The sequence below is a fragment of the Eptesicus fuscus genome, chromosome 19, assembly GCF_027574615.1.
Source record: "Eptesicus fuscus isolate TK198812 chromosome 19, DD_ASM_mEF_20220401, whole genome shotgun sequence".
Lineage (NCBI taxonomy): Eukaryota > Metazoa > Chordata > Mammalia > Chiroptera > Vespertilionidae > Eptesicus > Eptesicus fuscus.
Window position 1 is genome coordinate 54,236,372 of NC_072491.1, and position 24,724 is coordinate 54,261,095.

General features: G+C 48.5%; 1 protein-coding gene across 1 annotated transcript in view; it reads right to left on the reverse strand.

The window, feature by feature from the left end:
• The window catches only part of MMP16 (matrix metallopeptidase 16), a 164,135-nt gene that overhangs the window by 52,826 nt on the left and 86,585 nt on the right, over positions 1-24,724 (reverse strand). The window contains exons 2-4 of the mRNA XM_008158863.3: positions 17,038-17,186; positions 10,677-10,799; positions 6,726-7,030 (exon numbers count right to left, since the gene is read on the reverse strand). Coding sequence (XP_008157085.1) covers positions 6,726-7,030; positions 10,677-10,799; positions 17,038-17,186 — 577 coding nt within the window. The remainder of the gene's footprint in view (positions 1-6,725; positions 7,031-10,676; positions 10,800-17,037; positions 17,187-24,724) is intronic.

Here is a 24,724-nt window from a genome sequence, read left to right on the forward strand (position 1 = left end):
TCTTCTTAGAAAGCCTCTTATGCATGTTAAACAAATGGTCAGTTTTCTCATTTTTTATTCTTTTTATCCTAATCCTTGAATTATAGTTTTGTCTGGTAATTCTAGTTATTTTCTCTTAGCATTTCAAAATATTGCACTGTCTCCTGGCATCTGTGTTGTTTGGTAGTTTTCTGTGTGGCTGTAGGTGAAGAGTCATCCTTGATCTTTATCTTTCCTAACCTGTCTCATCTACCAGCTCACCCATTCACCATTCCCAGGGTCCCCAGGAGTCAGAGCCAACTCAGGGCACATGACAACCAGCATGTGTCAATATTTATTTATGAATCTGATTGTATTAATTTTACAATGAATGCAATGACTCTTTTGAACTGCATTCTACTGGTCTGAATTTAGAACAAGGCATTTTTGCTCTTCTATGGTGGCTTATCTCTGTCACTTTAATTTTTCCATTCTCCGCTCTCTCCTTCAGGAGAACCCATAATTCATAAGTTGGGTTGATCCCTGTGCCTTCTGTACATAGTCTTGAACTTCACGTCATTTTACCTTCTCGTGCTCTCCTGAAAACGCTTACCCAGCTTTCTTTCCACACGACAGGGCCTGGTTTTAGAGTATAATGTCCTTTCTTTTCCTGCTCCCAGCGAGTCTTTACAGGCATTCTGAGTTGTTTCCAATATTGTTTCCTTGGTTCACTTGAGAAGATATTTTCAACGATACACTTTTCTCCTGAAAATGAAAGTAATATTCCATTTCCCTGACTCTTTAGGATCCGTAATGGCTTCATTTGCTGTTATTGTTGCTAACTAGGTAAACTTGGGCAAGTCACCAACCTTTTGGGGCCTCAATTTCCTTGCGAAATGAAAGTAATTGTACTTTCTGCTTTATAAGTCTGTTGTAACACATGAGTTAAATACATAAAATGAATTCACATCGCACCGGGGACATACTAAATGCCCCATTACATCTGGGCCCTCATGCTATTTGCATTTTACTGTTTTCTCCTTTCACAGCTTCGAATGAGGTGACGACAACCAGCAGTGATGCTTTTTCTGGTCTCTGGACTTGCCTCCTTTTCTCTTGCGTCTGGTCAAATGACCTTTCAATGAAAAACGTGGAGTGCAGGCTAAGGGGCCATGCTCTCAGGCCCACTTCCGGCCAGGACACGCCTCTGGAACCACAGGGCTCACAGTGCGGGGCCGTCCTGAGGCCCAGCCTCCTGTTCTCCGGGGTGTCGATAGCTGGCAGCTGCAGTCCACGTGGGCTGCACAGGGCTGCTCCTGCTGACAGGTCTCACCAGCTGGGGAGGAGGGACACTGTGGCAACTTTGAAAATAAAGTTTCAGCCCTGGCCCGGTGGCTCAGTCAGTTAGAACATCGTCCTGTGCACCAAAAGGTTGCCGATTCTATCCCTGGTTATTTATGCAATCAACCAATGAATGCATAAGTGGAACGACAAATAGATCCCTCTCTCTCTCTCTCTCTCTCTCTCAATCAATCAATAAAAAAAGAAAAAAGAAGAGAGGTGACACTCCTGTCCTCTCTCTTGAGTTTCAACGGGGCCCCGCTGGCAGGCTGATGCCCCCTCATTGGCCAGGGTCAATCTTCTTTATTCCATCTCCTGATTCAAATGCGAATCTCTCCCAGAAACCCACACAGACACACCCAGAGGTATTTACCAGGTTCCAGGGTGTCCCTTAGCCCAGCCCAGTCACAAGTAAACGTAACCCTCACACCGAGGTAGTAGGTTCTCGGGCTTTGACAGCTCAGAGGAAATCCAGATCATCGTTTCTCTTTTCCTTGTGTTTAAACAGACACCATCAGAGCACGTCTTTGGCAGGGACTTTTCTGACAACAAACACAGCCAAAGGCATGCATTCTTTTTGTCGCTAGAACTGCAACACAGTAAAATCAGATCTGCCTCTAGACGCTTCTCTGCCACAGCTCTATGTCATTTCCATAGGGAGGCTTCTGCTGAGAATTACCCATGAGGTCCTAGGATGGGGAAGATGCCTGTCTGATTGGGAAGGGGCTTTGTGACAAGCCTGTTTACATGGATAGCGCCCTTTAAACTTCATACTGTCACCAAGGAAACAATATGATAATGACTCGCAGAAGGAATCTTAACATTTCGCCAGAGGTAAAATTTCCATCTCACATTCAGGCAATGGATACTTTTCAAAAATCACATCACAGCAACATTTCCTGCTGGGATTTACTGTGCCTGCTTTGCTTATCCACTCCATGAAAGATTAAAAAAAAAAAAAAAACTCTTTTAGAAAAGGCATTTTTAGTAGGACTGTGTGTGTGTTTATTTATTTACTAGAGGCCCGGTGCACGAAATTCGTGCACGGGGGGAGGTCCCCCTCAGCCCAGCCTGCACCCTCTCAAATCCGGGACCCCTCGGGGGACATCCCTCTCACAATCCTGCACCACTGGCTCCTAATAGCTCACCTGCCTACATGCCCCTAACTGCCCCCCCTGCCAGCCTGGTCACCCTTTACTGCCCCCCCCCGCCAGCCTGGTCACCCCTTACTGCCCCCCCCCGCCAGCCTGGTCACCCCTTACTGCCCCCCCTGCCAGCCTGGTCACCCCTTACTGCCCCCCCGCCAGCCTGGTCACCCTTTACTGCCCCCCCCACCAGCCTGGTCACCCTTTACTGCCCCCCCCCCGCCAGCCTGGTCACCCCTTACTGCCCCCCCGCCAGCATGGTCACCCCTTACTGCCCCCCCTGCCAGCCTGGTCACCCCTTATTGCCCCCCCTGCCAGCCTGGTCACCCTTTACTGCCCCCCCCCGCCAGCCTGGTCACCCTTTACTGCCCCCCCCGCCAGCCTGGTCACCCCTTACTGCCCCCCCCGCCAGCATGGTCACCCATTACTGCCCCCCCTGCCAGCCTGGTCACCCCTTACTGCCCCCCCTGCCAGTCTGGTCACCCCTTACTGCCCCCCCGCCAGCCTGGTCACCCTTTACTGCCCCCCCGCCAGCCTGGTCACCCCTTACTGCCCCCCCGCCAGCCTGGTCACCCCTTACTGCCCCCCCCGCCAGCATGGTCACCCCTTACTGCCCCCCCCGCCAGCCTGGTCACCCTTTACTGCCCCCCCTGCCAGCATGGTCGCCCCACACAGCATGTTTGTTCAGTTTTTGGTCGTCCCTCACTAACCCCCCTGCCGGCCTGGTCTTAGGCAGCCATCTTGTGAGGGTGTTATGGTCAATTTGCATATTACCTCTTTATTATATAGGGTTTTTAATGTAACAATTGCATAATTTACTTAATGGGCTTTAGGTTGGGTTTTCAAAAGGTATCATGACTATGAGCAAACTGATGGTAAGGGGGATAGCAATGAATGAAGAGTTACCGGCAGCTTAAGACACTGTTTATCTCGTTTGAGGTTGATGGGACTCAAACTGCTGTCTTTAGCTGAACAATATGCTGTGGAAACGAGCCTGCACTTACCCAGAGGCTCTCCCGTTGGCTTTTCTGCTAAATTGCGGCTGCTCTGCTTTCTAAGACAAGTGCTTAGCCGCGGTGACAGGAGAGAAAACTGCGTTCCAGGGAAGTAAGCCAGGAGCACGGGGACTACACGAGGAGACGCTTATCAATGAAGACGTCGGAATCGTGCCTCCTGTTTTCGTGGTCAAAGACAATCTCAGAGCTGGGATCCGCGTAGACAGACACTGACGCTCCCACACTCCCCCGCACCCACGCTGAGCCAGAGGCGGCCCTCTGATAAACAGCCGGTACTCCCCAGACCCACCCTTCCTGCCATGCTGGTGTCAGGTGAAGGCTGGAATCCCAATTAGCATCAATCTCGATGGGACTGCATCTTGAACAGTCAGTTAACTTCCCCCTAATCCTACAATGTGAAACGCTATTATTTTGCAAAGGCATTTCCTTTAAACTCACAGGAAAAAAAATATTCCTATTTGACCAGTAAAGCAATATTTTTCTCCAAATTATAATGCTAAATATTAAGTAATTGTTTTGTTTAGGATTTCAATAATAGGCCTACTTACAAAATTTGTTATACTTGGGCAGTATAAGCTCAGAGGCAACGGAATGTGTTAACATGGACTCTGAGTCAGCAGCCACTGGCTGCGCCGGACACCTCAGCTCGAGCTTCGGAACTCCCTCCCACACGGGCACTCCTGGGGACACCCCGTCACACAGAGCACACGAGCTCGGAGCACCGATCCCACGCAGCTCGGTGCCAACAGTCCCGTTTCCTATGGCATCTCTGTCCCCACAGATTTTTTTCTTAAAACTTCCTTTTTTCAAAAACATCGGCTGATGCCTGAGAAACCTGCTGAGAAAGGATACACCTAAAGGATTTCTGCAGCTTTCTTATTTCAGTATTTTAAAAGAACATAGGGGTCTTTGATAGGCACCATCTCTTTCAGAGAAGATTTTAAAAATAATTTTAAATTTATGAGGCCACAAAGCCAAATTAACACAACTTCAGAGCTACAGATGCAGGTAGCTGTGCTTAGTCTGGCTCCGTTATGACAAGGAGTCATTAATGACAGGAAAGAAGCAAAGGGAAGGCCAGATGTTAGAGGCAAGCCATTTGGGCAGCTGCATCAGAAAGCTACACCTTTACACTCCCCAGGGACCCCAAAGGGAAGGGGGGCTCCTGCCCAGGAAAGCTGGGGGACTGGGGAAGGTACTTGCCTGTCTACCACACCTGGGGACAGAGGTGGATGGCCAGACTGGGCGTGGCCACAACAAGTGCTGGGAAATCTGGGACACTGAATCCCCTAAGCAAAGGAATTCCATCTCTTGCGCTTTTGAGACCCTTGGGACTCTTGTTGCTTGGGGAGGGCCCTGCATTCTCCCATGTGGCCCGAGGCCCTGTGGTCCCACAGTGGACCAATGACTAACTAGCCGGACGCTGACTGGATCCAGCTCAACCTGGAAGGGAACCTGGACACTGGCTGGACCGAAGCCCCAGCTACGCTTCTTCCGGGACTGGATGAAGAGAAACGGGACTTTGGAAGCCCAGGGGTATAATTCCACAAAAATAAAGCTTTCACCCACACCTCCTCCGCCGGTGGGGCCTCTGGAAATGTTTATTCCAGTGGCACCTCAAAAACACCACTTCCACCGTAACAGCTTTATTGGAATGAAACACAATTTTCTCTGTTCAGAATTTTTGAAGAAAGTCTCTCCCTCGGAGGCACATGCAGTTTTGACGGTCTCAGCAGAACTCTAATGTAACTGCTGTTTTTCTCAGACAGTCAGAACGCAAACATTCCTTCCATTCTGTAAAATAATTTTAACAATTGAAGACATCTGAACCAGTCCATTAGAATGCTTGTGGGGTTTTGATAAAAATAAAGTAAACCCAGTTTAAGTGCCTAATCCCTCAGGCCAGCTCCCACATTGCGGGCTGCATCGCTAGCTGCTCAGAAGAGGTCGCGCAGGCCCGACGAGCACGCCGGACACAGACGCAGAGAGCCGGCGCCCGGGCAGGCTCCTGGGCCCGCGCCAGGGAGCCGGGATCAAACGCCGGGCAGTCTGAGCCCAAGTTCTTGCTTTTCATTCTACTGCAGTGGCGTTTCCCACCAACTTCGTCATTCGTCTCCAACCAGTTCTTAACAACGAAGCCATAATTTCATATTATCGCCAATACTCCAACTGACAATAATTCAAAACATGATTTTGAGTAATACTAGATATTTTGGGGGTAAAACATGAAGTTATTACATGTTCTTTCTTTGGAATTTGACGTTATTTTAAATTTAACTCAACCTAATCCATCCTATAGTCCTATACAGTGTTTGAATACTGCATGTTCTAAAAGCTCATGGTATTAACCAGCTAACTAAACCTCTAATGAACTAGCAACCCTTGGTGTGACGGCTGGGCTTACCTCATCGAAGAGAAAGTAAGAGTGTTACTAGCTGGTTAGTTGTTATGAAAACAACGCACGCTTGTATTTTCAACAGCATCCTACCATGTGGGGGGAAACAAAAGATGCCATTCTTGTTCGCAGGGACTGGAGACATGGCTGCTTTGGAACCTTGTAACCTCAGGGTCTTCAAATTCCGTGAATGTTTTTTTAAACATCAAATAGAAGGTGGATTGTTGTCTAGGAAAAAACCCATGCTTCTATATTTGAAGTAACTGTTCTTTTAGCATTGAGGTTTTTATTTTTACATTATTTTGGCATATCCGACTAATTATAAGATTAGAAAACTGATAGATGTGTCAAAATAAATTGGCAAGAAAGTGGTTTTTCATAAAAATAAAGAAGGATATAATACAAAATAATAACTTTTGTAGTTGTATTACATTGGGAGACCAAAGGAAATGGGTATGAGAAGAAAGGGGCAAGATTTACAGAGTAGAAAGATGAAGACAGGAAAGAAAATAACAGGGAGGCGCCACACAACCCATGTCAATCAGGGTTCAGTGTCGAGTAGAAACACTGGAATGGAGTGTGGGGAAGCGAGGCTGCGTGGCGCGCCCAGGACTCGAGTCCTGGGAAGTCTTCTAAGGGACACTGCGCAAAGCCAGGCCGCTCGTCTTCCGTCGGAAGACCACCTGGAGAACCGCCGTTACCTAGCGGCCCATAAAAATGCTTATTCTAAAGGTTATGAAGAGCCTCATACATTGTCTTATAATTTTAAAAACTATATTTAGAATCAACACCTTAAGTCTGTGAACTACTTGGGCATTCCAAAGCTAAAAATGAGAGAGGTGTTTGCTATGAGAAGAATGATGTGCTTACCATCGTGATTCGGATTTCCTAGTGTCCATGGCTCATCGGAGTCAAAATGAGTGTCTCCCCCGATTCCTGGTCCAGGGAAGTAGGCATGTGCCAGAAACCCTCCCTCTCCATCAAAGGGAGAGCTGTCTCCATGGAAACCAGACGCAAAAATGATGGTTATATCCACGTCTCGCTTGCCGTTTTCTAACTCACTGTAGGGCACTTCTTCGAATGTCAGGGGAGTCACGTTCTGCCACACGTCGAAGGCACGGCGGATAGCTCTGCGTGTCTCAGGGTCCCCCACTTTCGGAGTTACGTTCTTTATACTGAAATGTAGAGAAAAGAAGAATGCCCGTGGCTTCGTTCCAAATGGTCTGACTTAGAGATTTTGATCTATTCAGTGAGTAAAATAACAAAGAGGAGCAATGACCTAAAATCCATGCTTCCATAGCTGGAGCTCACTACACAGGCCGTCTGGTTCTCGGCCCAGCATCCTCCACCCCAGCTGGAGTGGGGGGTCCCTGCAGAGTGTGGGGCGGCAGGGCTCCTGGACCCGCAGGTGCTGGGCCTCCAGGACCCGCTGGGAGGCGCTGCCGAGGGTGGGGAGGTGCCGCCCCTCTGAGCTGAAAGAAAATCCCAGCATCTTCCCGGTGCGATGGCTCCAGGGCACAGCGCGGGGGGCCGCGCCACCTCGCCAGGCCTCTGCACACCGGTGGCCACCAGTGCTGCAGACAGTTACTTCTCAGTTTTAAAAGAAAAGGTCAATTAATTACTGTTTCTGATGTTCTATTATTTTCTTACTATATACATAATCTGTTCTAGCTAAAATAGGCAATGTGAGTGAACAGCTTTTAATTACAAATATTCAACAATTACATAAATTTAAAGAAGTAACTTGGGCATTATCTAATTAGTTTATTTGTCTTGATGCTAATAACAAAGATAACAATTATAAATATTTTCTCAATTTACTTTGCACTAATCAGATATTTCTCTTTTCTCAGTTTTTTTTTATATTTTTCTAAATAGAACATGAATGAAATAAATATACGTACACATATTTTATATTGTTGTAGTATAAGTTTGTATCATTTTGTGGAAAGCAATGAGTAACTTCCACAAGAAGCATAACTAAATCTCAGACCCCTTCATCCAACAATCTTACAGCCACGAACCCATGAAATCTCACTAAGGAACTATCTTAATATATGAAGGAGGATATAATATTCAAGTTAACATATATTGCAATGCAATAATAAAAGAAGTGGGATCTAAATGATTTATGATAATGGAGCAATAGTTAAATGATGGTGTCTCCATTGCATGTCATAATATATACAGAACTTAAAATTAGTTTTGTCTTTTTAAGGCATTTGGCAACATGGAAAAATAGTTCAGATATATTTCCCAGTGGAAAAATTATATGCAGACTATATTTTTAACCCTATTGTAACTATGCCCAGAAATGAAGAAGGAAACCACATGGAAAAGAGTAGGCAGGGAGTTCCCGGGAGGAACGATGACAAGTGAAGACCAAGGTGGAGACAGCTGGGCCTGGGTGAGTTCAAGGAACAGCAAGCAGAACAGTGACACGCAGCCTGGCCAGCAGCGGGCGGTGTCGGGCCAGGGGCCAGAAGGGACAGCATGAAGACAAGGCAGGGCCTATGGGCCTGGCTTTTGCTCCAGATGAGAGGGGAACGCCTAGAGCGTGGAGCTTGTGAGCGGAGAAGTGACACTGGACTCCAGGCTACACAGACAGTGCGGTCATCCTGGGGAAAGGAACATGTTCACGGCAGGAAGCGTGGAAGCAGGTCACCACGGGGACTCCGCAAAACCTGAGCTGAGAGGCCGCAGGCTTCGGGCCGGGGCCCGGTGGGGACATTGAGAAATGCGTGGATTTGGGACATACTGCGGGGACCCCCTGCCAAGATGCACTAATGGTCAGACACGGCGGTGAGAGAAGGTGAGTGCCAAGGGAGTCGCCGTGCTGCCCACCTGAGCCGAAGGATGGTGGCGCGAACGAGCTCGTGCCCTCAGGGAGAGGGGCAGCATTTCACTGCGGGTTTATTTGATCTTGTTTACTTTTTTTTTTTTTTTGCTTTAGCCCATTCTGTGCGATGTTCTAAACTCCTTTCGGAAGGGGGCCGCCAACCTTCGTCAGCTTGCTACCCCGAATCTCCTGCGTGAGGGCTGAAGGCACACGGGTTCATGCGGAAACGTCGCCTTTCCTCTAGGTTCACTTTCCCGGTCGTCTTCCATCTCCTCCCGCACTGCGGCATGGCAGCGCCCCGTGCTTAGGCAAAGCTTGCGACACATCTGAAAGGATGCACGCCCGGGGGTGTCCTGCCTCCTGCTCACTGCCTGTGGACATGTGACCCCGCGATGACCCGGCTGTTTATCTAACCTGTAGCCCAGTGTCCCTTCTCTGGACAAGAGGCAGAGCTGGAAGCAGGCTCCTTCAGAACTTCTACATTTCCGTGATGAGAAACAATAAAGAGAACAACAGAATTAGACAATTACAGACACGGTGGTGAGGGCTGAGGAGGCCAGGTGAGTCCATGATGAGGGTGATTTCAGTGGCAAAGGAGCCACATGTGCCTAGCACTGAGCTCCCGGGGAAGAAGGGACAGGAGGCAGCCTTTTGGTGTACAGGACGAAGCTCCAACCAACGGAGCCACACGGCAGGACAACACTGAAATAAGTTTAAAGAGCATCCTGATACGTAATAGAAAATGGAAATGATAAGATGTTCATTAAAAGCATAGAAGGCAGAAAAAGGGAAGACAAAAGAACACCAAAGAACAGCAGCAGTAGGCAGCAGGGAGTTATAAATACAGCAGATACTAATTCAACTATATCGATAATCACGTGAAATGTGAATGGTCACTATATAACAAGGAAAAGAGAGAGAGGATTAAGAAGCTAACAGCAATGACATGCTGCCAATAAGAAACCAACCTTAAATATGAAGACACTATAAGATTAAAAGTACAGGGATGAACATACACCACACTACACTAATCAAAATAAAACTGTAACAACTACATTAATTGCAGGCAAAACTGACTGCAGAGCAAGGAAAATTACCAGGGATAGAGTGTGCTGCATAATGATAAAGGTGTCGGATTTTCAAGAAGACACAGCAAAACTTAATGTTTATGTGCCTAGCCACAGAACAGCCAAGTACATGAGGCAAAAGCTGATAGAATTGCAAGAATATAACTAGACAAATGCACTGTCTCCGTTGGAGACTGGAATGGCCTGCCTCAATAGCTGGCAGCCCTGCAGACGGAAAGCAGAGGAGGGCGCAGGGAACGGAACCCAGCAGTCAGCTCCGCCTCATCGAGGTCAGGCTCACTGACACTTCATCTCCTGTCCGAAGATATGACAGGCCCCTCACCAGAGAAGGCGTAAAGCTGGCCAACAAGTACATGAAGAGGATGTCATTAGGAGCTGCACGCTGAAACAGTGCGGAACCACTGCACGCCTCCTGGAGTGTTACAGGAACACCCCACAGCGCCCTGCGGGTGGGTGAGCCCCAGGACTCTCATCACTGCTGGGAGGAGGCGACCGTGCAGCCTCGTAGACAGTCAGGTGGCTTCCTACAGAGGAACTGCAATGTGACCATAGCTTTACCCTCACACGGACATTACAAGTCAGTTAGCTGTTCAAAGACATTTTGTTTACATGGCAATTACCTGTGTGGTTACTTAGGGTCTTTGGGATTATGAGCTCTAGTTGAAGAACGCCATGTGTCCGGGAAGGCATCGACAGCCCCTCAGAACACGGCTGTGCCTTCGGGGAGCGGGAGGTGCGGTTCACCACAGAGCCACTGGCCCCACGGGCAAGCCGTCTCTCTCCATCTTGGCTTTCTGATCATTGTTCACAACAGGTCACCTGTAGTCGGCATGTGCCACCGATATGTAACCGAGTCGCTGTGACGCGGGAACGGGACTTGGCCGGGGCTCGTACCTGTAGGTGATGTGCTTGTGCTGCCACTTCTGGCCCGTGAGCGCGTAGCGCTTCCGGCGGACGCTGAATCTGGAGCTGCCTCTCGTCTGGTCAGGCACCCCACACCGGGGCCTCTTCATCCAGCTGCAAGAAGCAGGCCTCCGTTAGTGACTGGCGCCGCACGCTAACCTCCAGAGACCGGGGGAAGCCATCTATGGCGGAACGAGAAGACCGGGAAACCAAAGCAGAAACCCGCCCACTTCCTTTCAGTTTGAATCTAAGCAGAAAGCACAAGTGATCAAGATTCACCAGCTTACAACTCAGCTTTCAGATACTTTTCTCTCTCTAATTTACTTTGAGCCAGTGGTAGACTGAGTGTCTTAAAATGAGACTTCAAAAAGATATTCTCAGTAAGATCTCCTCCAGCTCTAACCTTCAACAATGTTTAAAATCTATGATGTGACCTTAAATTCCAGCAGCTAAGAGGGTGTGCGCTACTCTTGTCCGCCTTACTTACACACAGAGAACTTGTTTAATAACATTTGCCATCACCACCTTTTCTTCTTTTCACTTTATTATCCTAACTAGAGGCCCGGTGCACGAAATTCGTGCACAAGTGTCCCTCAGCCCAGCCTGTACCCTCTCCAATTTGGGACCCCTCGAGGGATGTCCGACTGCCCATTTAGGCCCGATCCCAGTGGGATCGGGCCTAAATGGGCAGTTGGTTATCCCTCTCACAATCCAGGACTGCTGGCTCCCAACTACTTGCCTGCCTGCCTTCCTGATTGCCCCTAACCGCTTCTGCCTGCCAGCCTGATCACCCCCTAACCACTCCACTGCCAGCCTGATTGATGCCTAATTGCTCCCCTGCCAGCCTGTTTGCCCCCAACTTCCCTCCTCTGCCGGCCCGGTCACCCCTAACTGCCCTCCCCTGCAGGGTTGATCGCCTCTAACTTCCCTCCCTTGCAGGCTGGGTGCCTCCCAACTGCCCTCCCCTGCTGGCCATCTTGTGTCCACATGGGGGCAGGATCTTTGACCACATGGGGGCAGACATATTGTGTGTTGGAGTGATGGTCAATCTGTATATTACTCTTTTATTAAATAGGATAGAGGCCTGGTGCAGGAGTGGGGGCCGGCTGGTTTGCCCTGAAGGGTGTCCCGGATAAGGGTGGGGGTTCCCTTGGGGAATGGGGCAGCCTGGGAGAGGGGCCTGTGGTGGTTTGCAGGCCAGCGCCCCCCCCCCCCCCGGCAACCCAAGCGGAGGCACTGGTATCTGGAATTTATTTACCTTCTACAATTGAAACTTTGTAGCCTGGAGTGGAGCCAAGCCTCCTGCATGCTCCACCGGCAGCCATTTCTGTTTGAGTTAATTCACCTTCTATAATTGAAACTGTGTAGCCTTAAGCAGAGGCCTGAGCCCGGCCAGGGTGTGCGGAAAGCTTTGCTTTCTCCGTTACCGCAGGCAACCCTGGCCTGGTCTCTCCAGCTCCATGGCTGCCGCCATTCTGTTTGAATTTGTTTACCTTCTATAATTGAAACTTTGTAGCTTGAGTGGAGGCTTAGGCCTGTCAAGGGCAGGCGGGAAGCTTGTTTCCCTCTGTTGCCTGGGAAACCTTGCTCTCTGTGGCTGTAGCCATCTTGGTTCAGTTTATTTGCATACTCGCCCTGATTGGCTGGTAGGCGTGGCTTGGGTGTAGCGGAGGTATGGTCAATTTGTATATTTGTCTATTATTAGGTAGGATTCCCAAGTAAGAGCCATATGATAACCACATTCAATGCTCAAATAATAGTTTTTCCTGAATATGAGGTTAGCACCACACAAATAAGGTTTATTGTGTTTATACTACAACAATGAAATGCTGTGTTTGGTTTATAAACTTTGAACATCTCACAGGTACAGGCAGTTGCTTTCCTGGAGACTCACTGACTACTGCTGTTTTCTATGTGTTCTTGCTTCTTCTCCAAACAGAAAGGTTTTCATGACTTTTAGAACTTTTTCCTTAGTGACTCATAAAATGGCTCCATTGCTCATGACCCCATTTAATTTAATGATTACAAAGCTGGAGCAGAGTCTTTATGGTCCAACAGGCTTCCGAAAGGGGAGATCGGGAAAGAATCAGAGAGAGAGAGCCCCGGGCATGGACAGCAGCATGCGGCTGCGGCTGGGGGCGTGGAGGCGGAAGAGGGCACAGAGGGGATCAATGGTGGTGGGAAAAAAAATAAAAAGAATCAACATTTGCTGTATTTCACCAAATACTGAACAATGTCTATACTCGTGGAAGGGACGCAGCTGCCTGTGGAGAGGCTGTCAGCGATGCCGTCTGTGGGCACAAATGACATAGCTTACATGCGATGTGGAAAAATCAGCTTTACAAACAGACACGCTCTTGCAGCAGCGAAACCAGGACTCGCTTTTCCAGGCAGCGGACGGCCCCCTTCCCTGAGCCCGGCAGGAACGTGGCCGCGGCCTGTCTGACCTGACGCACCTCCCCCTCCCCGAGGGGACAGCTGCTTCGGAGAACCACCGGGTGTTTATCCACATCTCCAAACCCAAGGAGATGTCTTGAAAGTACTTATTCCTCGCAGGCTGTGGGCCTCGAAACTGGATGAACTGAACTGAGCGGAGGCGGGGCCCCACCCTACCGTCACCCGGCCTCCCGGGCCTCGGAGGGCTCCGGCCTGTGCCGCACTGGGCGGGCTCTGCAGGCCTGTGGGAGCCCCGGCGTGAAGCCACAGCCAGTGAGGAGGGGCCTGAGGAGTCATTCCTCTTCGTCACACGAGCAAGACCACGGTCTGGACCCAGACGCCAACACCAGGTACCAGTGGCGGGCAGAGGATGAGGGCAGTGGCTTTTATATGCGGGTGTTTCGTTAATCACATCAGCAAATTACAATCCTCCTCAGGCAAGTGCTTATCCTTACCTACTGCATGGAAAGTACTGAATTAATAAATAATATCAAGTTATTAAACATGCACAGATGTACTTAAAGCAGAATGCATGCGGTCACATAGCTAGCTGAGGAACATATTTAAGAAAATGCTGTAAGAGGAGAAATAATTTTGAAATGGGTAGTGGGATAAAATTTGACAAGATGGAATTAGTTGTCATCAGAATCAAATGTATGTTCCATGAAAATACATTCTCTGGAATTACATTAATCATCCAAAAAACTGAAAGGCGAGTCAGTGACTGAAATGGTTTAACTCCACTGCCCTCGCTTCCTTACGGCCACACGCATGCGAGGCAGTTCCTCGAGCAGCCCCTCTCGGGCAGGCCTCGGCCCGGCAGGCCCCGGCTGGTGGGAACCTCTGCTGGACTCCGCAGAGTTCTTCGGCTTGTGCATATAATTTTGTCTTATGTTCCAAGTGCTTGTTCCCTTATTGACTCATCCTGATCCATCCATCCTACAGTACTTCTGAGCATCTACAACACGCTGAGAGGCAGTGACTCCTGTGAGGGTAGACGAGAAGCAAGGCCAGCTGCCCTCGCTGAGCTCACACACCGTAGGCCAGGCAGGCCCGATAAACAAGGCTCCCAGCACGCTGACTCGGTCTCCATCCAGACACCTGCCATCCTGTGTTATTTTACATGTAGTAAAACACACTGGTGTTTCTCCTGCCCCAAACTTGCACCAACTGCTCTGATGCCTAATCTCAGCCCCAAATCAGAGCACCCCCCAATGCCTGGACCGGACGGACTTGCAGGTCCCACTGCCCTGCTCTGTCCCACATCCAGGAACCACAGCTCGGCCTCTGCTGCCGGCCCCCATCCCCCCCTCCCAGGTGCCTCTCCTCTCCGCTACGCCAGCCTCCTCCTGTTTGGCCATGAAACGCCCTGTGGAAGGACGCAGACGCAGGCCTCCTTACCTGGGCCCCGTGCCCCCCCGCTTCCCCAGGCCACACAGGCCCGCAGCCCGGCCTCCCCGTGTAGTGCAGCAGCCGTGTCGGGATCACCGTCTCCTCCCTGTTCCCGCTGAGAACCCCACACACTTCACCAGGCAGCTCCCTTAGGCGGAGCTGCCACCTGACACAGCAGGGCTGTTCTGTGGGTTCCAACCTGTGTGTCTGTCTGGCCTGGGCATCAGGCCAGGGAGCCTGCAGGCCCGGCCCAGGGCCACCCGTGCCCAGGGCCACCGTGTGTCGCCGCTGTGAGGCGGGGGCTCAGGACCCCAGTGGGCAGCCGCTGCACGTGCTGGCCTGCCCGCTGTCCAGCAGGTTCCCGCGGACCTCGCTTACGTAGACTAGCTCAGCAGATGCTGACGTGCAAGAATGAAGCTCGGGACAGGCCTGATCTAACACCAGCTGGAAACTTCCAGCAAAGAAGCCTTAGTGAGGGTTGGTCAGGTGGAGAATGTTCCACCTTAACGTCACCAGTATTGACACCACCCGCTGTGGCACGGAGATATCAGTGGGCATTGTTTACTGAAAGATGTAAATCCCAACAGTACGATCAGAGGGCATTCTGACAGCGAGTAGCCTCTGAGGTAAATTGGTCTCCCGGCTTTTCAGGACTGCAACATTTAAAACACTCTTCGTGCCGTGGCCAGGCAGGTTGCTCGTGCATTTTTAAAGCTCTTGAAGGCGGTGGAGCACAGCCAGTGGTTAGGAGGCTCCGTGGATGAACGCGGGTCAGTGCCTACTCCTGTAAGTGTGTCACGGTCACTTGGGGGAGTCTGGCTGCTGCAGCCATTTCTAGGTCAACAGGAAATTATTGTGCAACAAAATCTCATTTTGATAAATCCTGTGATACCTGTGACAAGGGTGCAGACTCTGCATGCCGGACAGCCCATGGTCTCCCTACGGTGACAAACAGCCCAGGAAAGAACAGAAACGGGCGCGGACGTGTGTGGGAGGGGGAGTGGGAGGGGGAAGTCACCTTGAACATGATATCCCACCAAACTTCAATGCATAACACTGACACATAAAAAATAAACTAAAATTCAGAAATATCTCCTATTAACATTGTAAAAACATATTACACTCATGTTCATTATTGCTGTGCCGTGTCTTTCTCTCCTTGCTAACTATATCCTTTTTCTTCATAACATAAATGGTTCCATTTATTAAGAAACTTAAGTGAGCTTTCTCCCCAAATTAGCTGAGAAACCCATCATCTGAAAGAACCGTTGACATATATAACAATGAGCTCATTTTCATATATATATTTATTACTATCTTTCAAACACCAATGCTGATTAACATAAAAGCGATATAGTACGCCATTTAAGGTAACACCTTCTTCTGTGGCGTGAAAATGGCTCATTTCTTCAGCACGATACAGAGGTGACCACAACGGGAATCACTGCTTTTAAGTGCCCAAGGATTACAGACTGAACGGACTAACATCCGCCTGCCGAAGGAGGGCGTGATTATTTAATTTAAAAGCAAGTGATCTTGCCAAGAGTCTAAAATTAAATGAAAGTTTATAGCATCTGCAAGTGCATCCTAAGACATTTCACAGAGGCGTGACTTCAGGCCTATAACTGCAGTCCGCAGGGATGCGCTCTGTCGGGTAGCCCGGGGCCGCTGTGGCGCTGGTGGTTCTGTATCGGAAAAAGCAGAGAGAAGAGTGCGCCCGTCTCCCCCCTGTGGGACGGGTGACGATCACAGTGTGTGACGAGAGAGCTTTACTTTGTGCCAAGAACTCAAAACACACAGGGGCTCCAGGAAGGAAGGAGTCTCTCCCCTCTGCGCTCCAAAGCCACCGCCTTCATGACGCTGGGAACGTCCAGGCGCCCGTGCCCTCCGGGCCTGAGGAGAGAGCTGAGGTCCCGAGCTGCCTCTGCCCCTTCACGGAGGACACGCCGGGGGAGGCGGCCGGTGAGTAACTCCGTGTGAATGAGTGCTGCCTCAGTCGGTGAGATGACAGACATTGTTCCAGAGAATTTTCAGGGAAACCCCTCCTTGACTTAACACATGGGGGCGATTGTCCCTGTGGGAGGTTAGTGGGCTGAAGACTGGCTCTCTGCTGCCCTCTCCCCTAGGGGCCCTCATTGGGACAGCTGCCCCTCTCCCGTGGGGTCAATGTTCCAATTTGGTCAATTTCAAGTGGCCGCTGGGCCACGGCTCAGCAGGGAGCAGATGTGCCCCTATGCCCGCCCAGCCGCACGCCCGCCAACAGGTCACTGACATCCCTCTTGCCGTGGCTGAAACTGGGCCCACCTGAGTCTCCCCACCCCCGTCACAGTCTCTTTCCTATTTTGAAAATGTGTCCCTAACGTCAGCTGAGCAACTTGGACATCTCACAGGACTGAGTTTAAATGGGTTCAATTCCAAAGTTAAGTTCCCAAACAAGCGACCCCACTGGAGGTCACCGGGGTCATTCAGGTTCTCCGAAGAGGTGGTCTGGCTCAGGGGCCCCGAGAACGTGCGCGTGACTTACTCGATGGTGTTCCTGTCCACCTTGCCCGTCATGTTGATGCCGTAGAACTGCTGCATGGCCGCGAGGGCCGACTGCATGGCCTCGGCCGAGCGCAGCACCGCCAGCCGCGGCTCCGTCGGGGGCAGGTAGCCGTACTTCTGCAGCCACACCTGCAAGACAAGCAGCTCCTTTGGGATCAACGTCACCACCAGTGAGTGCGTCCGCGTGGACCTCTAAGCATCACTTCCTTTACAACGGCATCTGCCATTTAGGGTTTTACCTCTTTTCAGCGATTTGGGGGCGTCTATGCCTTTTTAACGTACATTCTGTGGTCTGGTACTGAAATGTAATCTCGGTGGTGGTTACAGGTATTTCTAACATACCTACAAACGTTAACTGAAAAAAGAAGACGGCTCATTTGTTGCATTCAGACTGTTGATAAGGCTAAAATCATAGATAAGATCACTCCTGCCCTCTGGGACTCAGCCTCCCCAATACAGGGTGGCACGTTGCTGCGCGATGCCCCCGGCACCGGCTGGCAGGAGAAGTGAACGGGCACCTGCACCAACGCTGGCCGCGTCCTGAGCACCCGGCTGAGATGCTCACCGGGAGGCCACAGGGTGCCGGCCCCACATCCTGGGGACAAAAGGTGCACCCCACGGCTGCGAGCTGTCGTCAAGGATGGGTGACTGTTTCTCACGCAGGGAGTTATCTTTCACGTTTCAGGCAAGTCGCTGCAATCCAAATAACGTGGGCGGGCGGCTTTCCCAGTACAGACCATCAGATGACCTTGGGGAATGGCCCTCCCTCTAAGGGTCTCCTGGGGTTTATTCTCCTCTTTGCCAGCTAAGAGCCGCCTGGGAGTCCCTGGGGGGGAGATGGCAGCTTGCGCTCCCATCCCGGTGGGGCCTACAGCAGCAAGTCAGAGTCACTTAAGGTTAGATTTTTAAAACCCAGCGTTTCTGGGGGAGGGGGGTCGTCAGCAGAGAGCGGGCGCTTCCTGGTTTTACGTTCTGTGATTTGTTTCAAGTGCACAGTCCTATGTTCAGGGCAGATCCCCCGTGCAGTCCCTATCTCAGGCTTCCCGGGACTCTCGGATTTCTGGAAGCGCAGCAGCAGCCTGTGGGCCTGAGAGGTGGGTCCAGAGCCCAGGGCACAGCCAGCAGGTGCTGCGGCTGCGGCGCCCACCCCCCGAGGGCACTGTCCTTCAGTGATGGCCCCAGGAAGCCAGGGCTTCCCCAGAGCCTGACCTCTTCCATGTGGCCTTGCAGCCGAGACAGGGAGCTTCCCACTCGGAGAACATCAACAGCCGTCGCAGAAGCCGATTCCACTAAAGGAAACTGATATTAAATATGTGAACGTCTTCACATGTGAAACAACTATGAGGAGGAATATTTTGTGATATTTTCAAGAAATTGTTCCCCGAAAGTGCAAAACTATAAGCACAACGCCTTGAAAACGAGCAGCGTTCATTCCGAAAGCAGAAGGGTTACAGCGGAAACGCACCCCGTAAACTCGCCCGCTGGGCGTGACACCTGCACACGCCTCACCTGCTCTCCGGTACCTGTCACAGGTGTGGTCTGAAGCAGGTGCCCTGCTTTCTGAATGCAGTCAGTGTGCTATCTACGAGGAAACTCACTCAACGCGACTGCCACGCAGCTCCCCGCGTCAGAAGACCCCGCTCGATTAGGTAGTACACATGCGCTAATACCCTGAATTTGAACTCTCTTATTTGCAACACGTTGTTTGCTGGAGAGCTGACTTGTTGCTAGGTTACTCGTGGGTGCCAAGCTACTGGCAACAACATTTATGAGTCAAGGGAAAACCATTAGTAATAAATCCTGTGATTTATATACCACTGGAAAGACCATAAAATACATAAGTTTTAAGTATATAATCAGCAAATAGCATGTTCTAAAAAATATTAGATTTATACCTTAGCCTTTAAAACAAATGAATTAGAATAATAAAAAATGAATTTGTGGAATATAATGAACAGCATAAACAAAAATAGATCCAGAGACATAGAAGCATCCAACAGACTGTCAAGCCTCAGAGGGAAGGCAGGGGAGGATGGGCGGGGGCAAGGAGGTGCAGGTAAGAGATCAACTAAAGAACTTGTATGCATATAAGCATAACCAATGGACACAGACAATAGGGGGGTTGAAGGCCTGGGTTGGGAGGTGGGGGGACTGGGAGAGGACAATGAGGGATTAAGAGGATATATGTAAAACTTTCAAAAATAAGTAATTTTGAAAAAGAATTTTGATTTTCTCAAAGTTCTCTTTTTATGTCATTTAGCATGAAAAGCTATTTTTCCATATGAGTGAGAAGTGAGCAATTCTTTTTAATTGGAAAATATCAGGTGAGCTATGAGACCCATTTTATGGTGAAAGTTTGTTTCATGGCCAACAAACAGGTCAATGTCATTAAGGTTATGGGTCACCTTGAGTTGACCATTCTTAATGTCACTGTTATTTGTTAATCAAGACACCTTCTCTAACATCATCAAGAAATGACACACCAGACTCCAGGCTGCCAGAGGGGAGGGCTTGGGGGCTGCATACAAGAAGGCGAAGGGATTAAGAAGCACAAGAAGCAGTTACAGGTCAAGGGCAGCGTGGGGAGTATAACCATATAATATGTACGTCAGGTGGGCACTGGGAATACCGGGGGAAGACTGCAAAGTATGTGATCGCCTTACACTACGCTGTCCACCTGAAACTCATGTAAAACAGACTGAATGTAAACTGTAAGTGAAGTAAATACATAGATGGTAAGAGAGGACTGAAAAGACGGCCATTAGGAAATGTAATAACTCTTCCCACAAGACAGTGGCGACTCCTACATGATTACCTTGGCATCAGGTGAGAGTGTGAAGCCAGCGAGCTCTCCATGACCTTCCTTATTGATGCTGAAACTTCCCCAGACAACCCTACTCCAGGTCAGTCCCACCTGCAGCGAGTGCAGTGGGACCTGCCCCACAGTGCTTGTTCGCACACATAACACCAATACGGACTGCAGATGGAAACCGACACTTGCTTCCGTGATCTTTTATTCACCAAGGAGGCCCTTCTCTTGGGTTTGCTTTCGTCTTACACTCCGTTATTGAACCTCTGAACATCTCTGGTCTGACAGAAAAAAGATCGGGACCAAATACCCCTAAATAATGAGATGTTCATGCTCCTGAGAACACGAAGTGGGTCAGCAAGGTGACATAAAACCAGCCAGACACAAGCTGGATGTACACTCATTGTCACTGGTAGGAAACCACGGCGGCTGCATGCACCACGCTTCATGAATACTGACTCCCGATTACCAGTGAATGAAGGTCAGGTACACACACTGGTCTGTAGTCACCACAGAAGAACAGGAGACTTTGGGGTCAGAACCTCATTCTGTTTCTGTGGAACAAAGCCCTCTGGTTGCATAAGCACAGCACAGTAGGTAGCCGCCAGTTCATCGCTCTGCAGCAGTGAACCAGAGGCAGTCTGGGAAATTACAAAGAGGAAGACGTTTCCTTCTCCCTCTCTTGTAAATTTAGTTTTTATTGTTGACAGTGTTATAGATGTCCCCCATCATCCCCCCAACTTTCTCCCCTCTACCTAGCATCTTTTACTACTAAATTGCAAACTTATAATATCTTATTGATAAAAAAATAAATTAAATCTACAAACTAATATTTGAAGGTAACCTTCCCCCCACCCCCTTAAAGACTCTACCATGGACATCCATCCACACACACGGTTATTTGAAATATATCCCAGTTTTCAGCATTGTTTTAAAATATTGCTTCTCTGGGACAATTGGAGATACCAAATTTGTCTCCTGAGATTGTTTGTCCCTTTGGTATTTTTTCAAAGTTCTCAAAATAAACATAGTGGATAGTTGAGAAATAATTTCCTTTCATTTGAATTTGGGAAAAATGACATCAAATTTGTAGGGCTCATGGGAGGATTGAGAATACATAAATGCATGATCATAATTCTTGCTCGGTATGTCATATGTTGTGCTCATAACTGTTCTGAGTTCCTGAAGTTGCTTCTGATTGAGTTAAGATCTGTCCTTAGAATGAGGCAAGACTGAAAATGCAGGTGAGACCTGAGTGGCCAGCGTTGCGAGGAAAGACAAAACATGGAGGGTAAAGAGTCACCTACTTCTTGGAAATTCCCCAAGTTCCAAAAGAAAAAGGGGAAGCATGACAAATCTGGCAAACTTGTTTTGGTTTGGTTTCTTTGCTTTGCTGTATTTTGCTCAAGGGATGGACATGTGCATTTGAGAGCGCTGAAAACAAACTAAGAGGAAAACAAGTTTCCTTGAGGCACAACTTGACTCCTTTCACTGTCCAGACTTAGCTTATCTCATCTTCACTGGAACAACCACCTACAGAACCTCAATTGCAGCAGCAAAATCTAACCCTGAATTTCACCCCTGCATTAACACATTCAGACACCCTGTAGACAAAACACACTTCCTGCACTCAGTTATCATCCAAATACAGGAATCAATGGGAGAGAGCTGTGCTCTGCAGGGCAAGAAGACTTTCCACACAACAAAAAGACGACGAATATGAAATTCTGGACTGACAGATACTGCCTTCATTAGATCACAGAATTGCAACACTGGGGATTGTAACCCACCGCCATTCTTTTGATACTGTTTTTGTAAATGCTGACTCTGCCTAATATGTAACTTGAAGATAAACAACATATTTGTATAAGAATCCTAGGGACTAACTTCAAAAGATACAGACTGCAACCTTAGTCATCCCAGCTCTGGAAGATTTGCTGTCCTTCAACTGAAGAGCCAAGATGACATAAAAGCAGGATGACAAAGACCAGGATGATGCACACCAGACATCACTTGACCAGTTTCAAGATCCCTTTCAAATAGACTATGCTGGTCTGCAAACAGAGAACTTGCGACCCCTCCCTCGATGACTGCTGTCCCTCTCCCTCCTGTAAAAACCTCTGCCCGCACTGAGATGCTGAGATTGGCTTTGGGAGGACGGCACACAATCTTCTCAGGTGGCTGGCCCTTGAATAAACCACTTTCCTTCTCACCAGCACCTGCAGCACAAGTTTGGCTCTCACTGCGACAGGCACTGAACTGGGTTTCCGTTATAGTATACCAGTAAATGCAGACTGGTAGGCACCCAGGGCTTCAGTAAGTCCATTCAGAAAGAATGTCTTTATATCACTAATATTTCATGTAGCCATATTGTGAAAGTCTATATTAATTCACTCAGCAATCCACACTCACATATTGGGTTAATGTCCTGGAAGATGCTTATAACAAAAACAAGGAGTCCCCATGACTAATGGCAAATGCAGGCAGAGAACGTTTAGATATATGTTCTTATTTAGTCTCTCAGGCCAGTATTAAGGGCCAGAGAGGTAACTTCTCCTCCCATAGCTGAACCTAGTGAGTTTATCAACGCCTCAAGATAAAATAAAACCACACCATTCTTTACCAGGTGAGTCCCAATGCAGGACCCGGCAGCACAGAGAGAAAACATCCTAAAATGATGTGTAGACATCGTTCCAAAAGAAAAGATTATATGATTACAGTAATGAATTTATTAGGGCAGAAATGAATGCATTTTAGAAATGATAGTTTCTTGGTGGAATCTTTAGGGTTTTACTATATACAGTATCATGTCATCTGCAAATAATGACAGTTTTACTTCTTTCCAATGTGTTTGCCTTTTATTACTTCTGTGTGGCCAGGGCTTCTAGTGCTATGGTGAGTAAGAGTGGTGAAAGTGGGCATCCCTGTCTTGTTCCCAATCTTAAGGGACATGGTTGTAGTTTTTGCCCATCGAGATGATGGACTTATTGGAGGAAAAGAAAAGGGAGGAAGGGCTTGTAATTTTATTTCATCTGGAAAAGCACTTTGCAGACCACGGTGCCTCTTTGTGACTGAGCCAGTGTCTCAGGTCGAACTCATTTCCAGGAATGCGTGGCGTGGCCAATGCACAGGTCATGCACCCAGTGACCACGTGACCCAATGAGAGGGCTCGGCGTGGGGGAAAAGGGCAAATCCCTTTATGTAGCACCGACTCAGTGACAGCTACTTTCATTTACATAGGTACGTATTTTCTATTATTTGGGGACAAGATTTTTTAAAATCATCAACTTCATGTGAAATTTTAATGTTTACTAAAAAAAATGTTTAAATCTATATTAACTAATATTCTGATATAATTAACTAACTTTCTTGATGAAATGCAACTGAAAGAATGCATTCCAATAGCTAAGTTCTCAATGTCATAAAGTTATTTTCCATTTTTGGTATAAAATTTCTAAACATATTTGTTAAATTCTGTTCTTAGATTAACAACTAAAAAGAAATCACCCTCTATTTTGTTGTATCACCAGCAAAGTTAGCAAAAGCTTAAGGACATTTCTCCCTGAAGTACAATATAGTCACTGATTATAAAGAATGGCAGGATTTAGGGCCTGAATTTTCCAGTTTAAAAGTGGCTATAAATATAAATTATAACTACCCATTAACCAAAACATTAAACTTATGTGGGAGTAGTCATTCAGAATGGGTGAAATAGAACATTCATAGGCTAAGCTGATGAGGCAGAAATTAGCCTTTCTGTTCATTCAAAAAAGTAAATGGCTCTAGCTCACCACCCCATCCCCACCATGAATGAATCAGGGCATGACTGCAGTAGAGATCAATTCCATTAGAATTCTAATGTGTATTCAAATGGCTTCTTAAATGACATGTAACAGTGGGAAAACAAAAAGTAGCTCTCTGAACACGCCCCTGAGTGGAGCCCCTGCCACGCGGGCAGGATGTGGAGAAAAGGAAGAGCTGGCATGATCAGAATGACCCTGCTTCTCACCTTCACACGGGGTTCTCTGTTTGGGCAGGAAGTAAGAGGCTAGGGGACAACGGCCCGGCACAGGCTGTCCATCTGCCTCTGGGTGAACTGCACTTTGTACTGAGCAGCGGGGGAAGCAAAACCCTCGAACTGGAAAGACCGAGCTGTAGCGACAGACAGACGAACTTCAGCAGCCCCCGTGGGCCCCGTCATTTGTAAGTCATTGTGCGGGAAACGGGCAGAGGTTATGGCACAGTCTCCGGATCTGTCTGCACTGGTCTATCCTAAGTGTGAGTGAGACCTTTCAGGATGGATATGTAGTGTGAACACACGTGCACACACACATGTGCATGCACAAGCACATTTGTACACACAGTGCACAAACACATACACACATGTGCAACCATGCACGTGTACAAAGCTGTGCATACAGAAGCACATGCGCACGTACACACACACACTTTATTTATTTATTTTTTTTTAATTTCTTTATTGATTAAGGTGTCACATATTTGTCCTCATCCCCCCATTCCCATCCCACCCCTCTCCCCACGCATGCCCCAATCCCCTGTTGAACTTAACCGTTGGATAGGCTTATATGCATGCATACAGGTCCTTTGGTTGAACTCTCCCCCTCCCCCTCCCTCCCCCTACCCTCTTCTATCCTCCCTCTGAGGCCCGATAGTCCGATCGATGCCTCCTTGCTTCTGGTTCTGTTCTTGTTCCTCAGTCTATGCTGTTCATCATTTCCTCTAGATGAACGAGATCATATGTCACTAGATATATACTAATAAGAACTGAATGTGAGACGAGCAATAATATTTATGCTGACAGGCAAATGAATCAATCTGTAGTGAGCTTCCCCCTGGA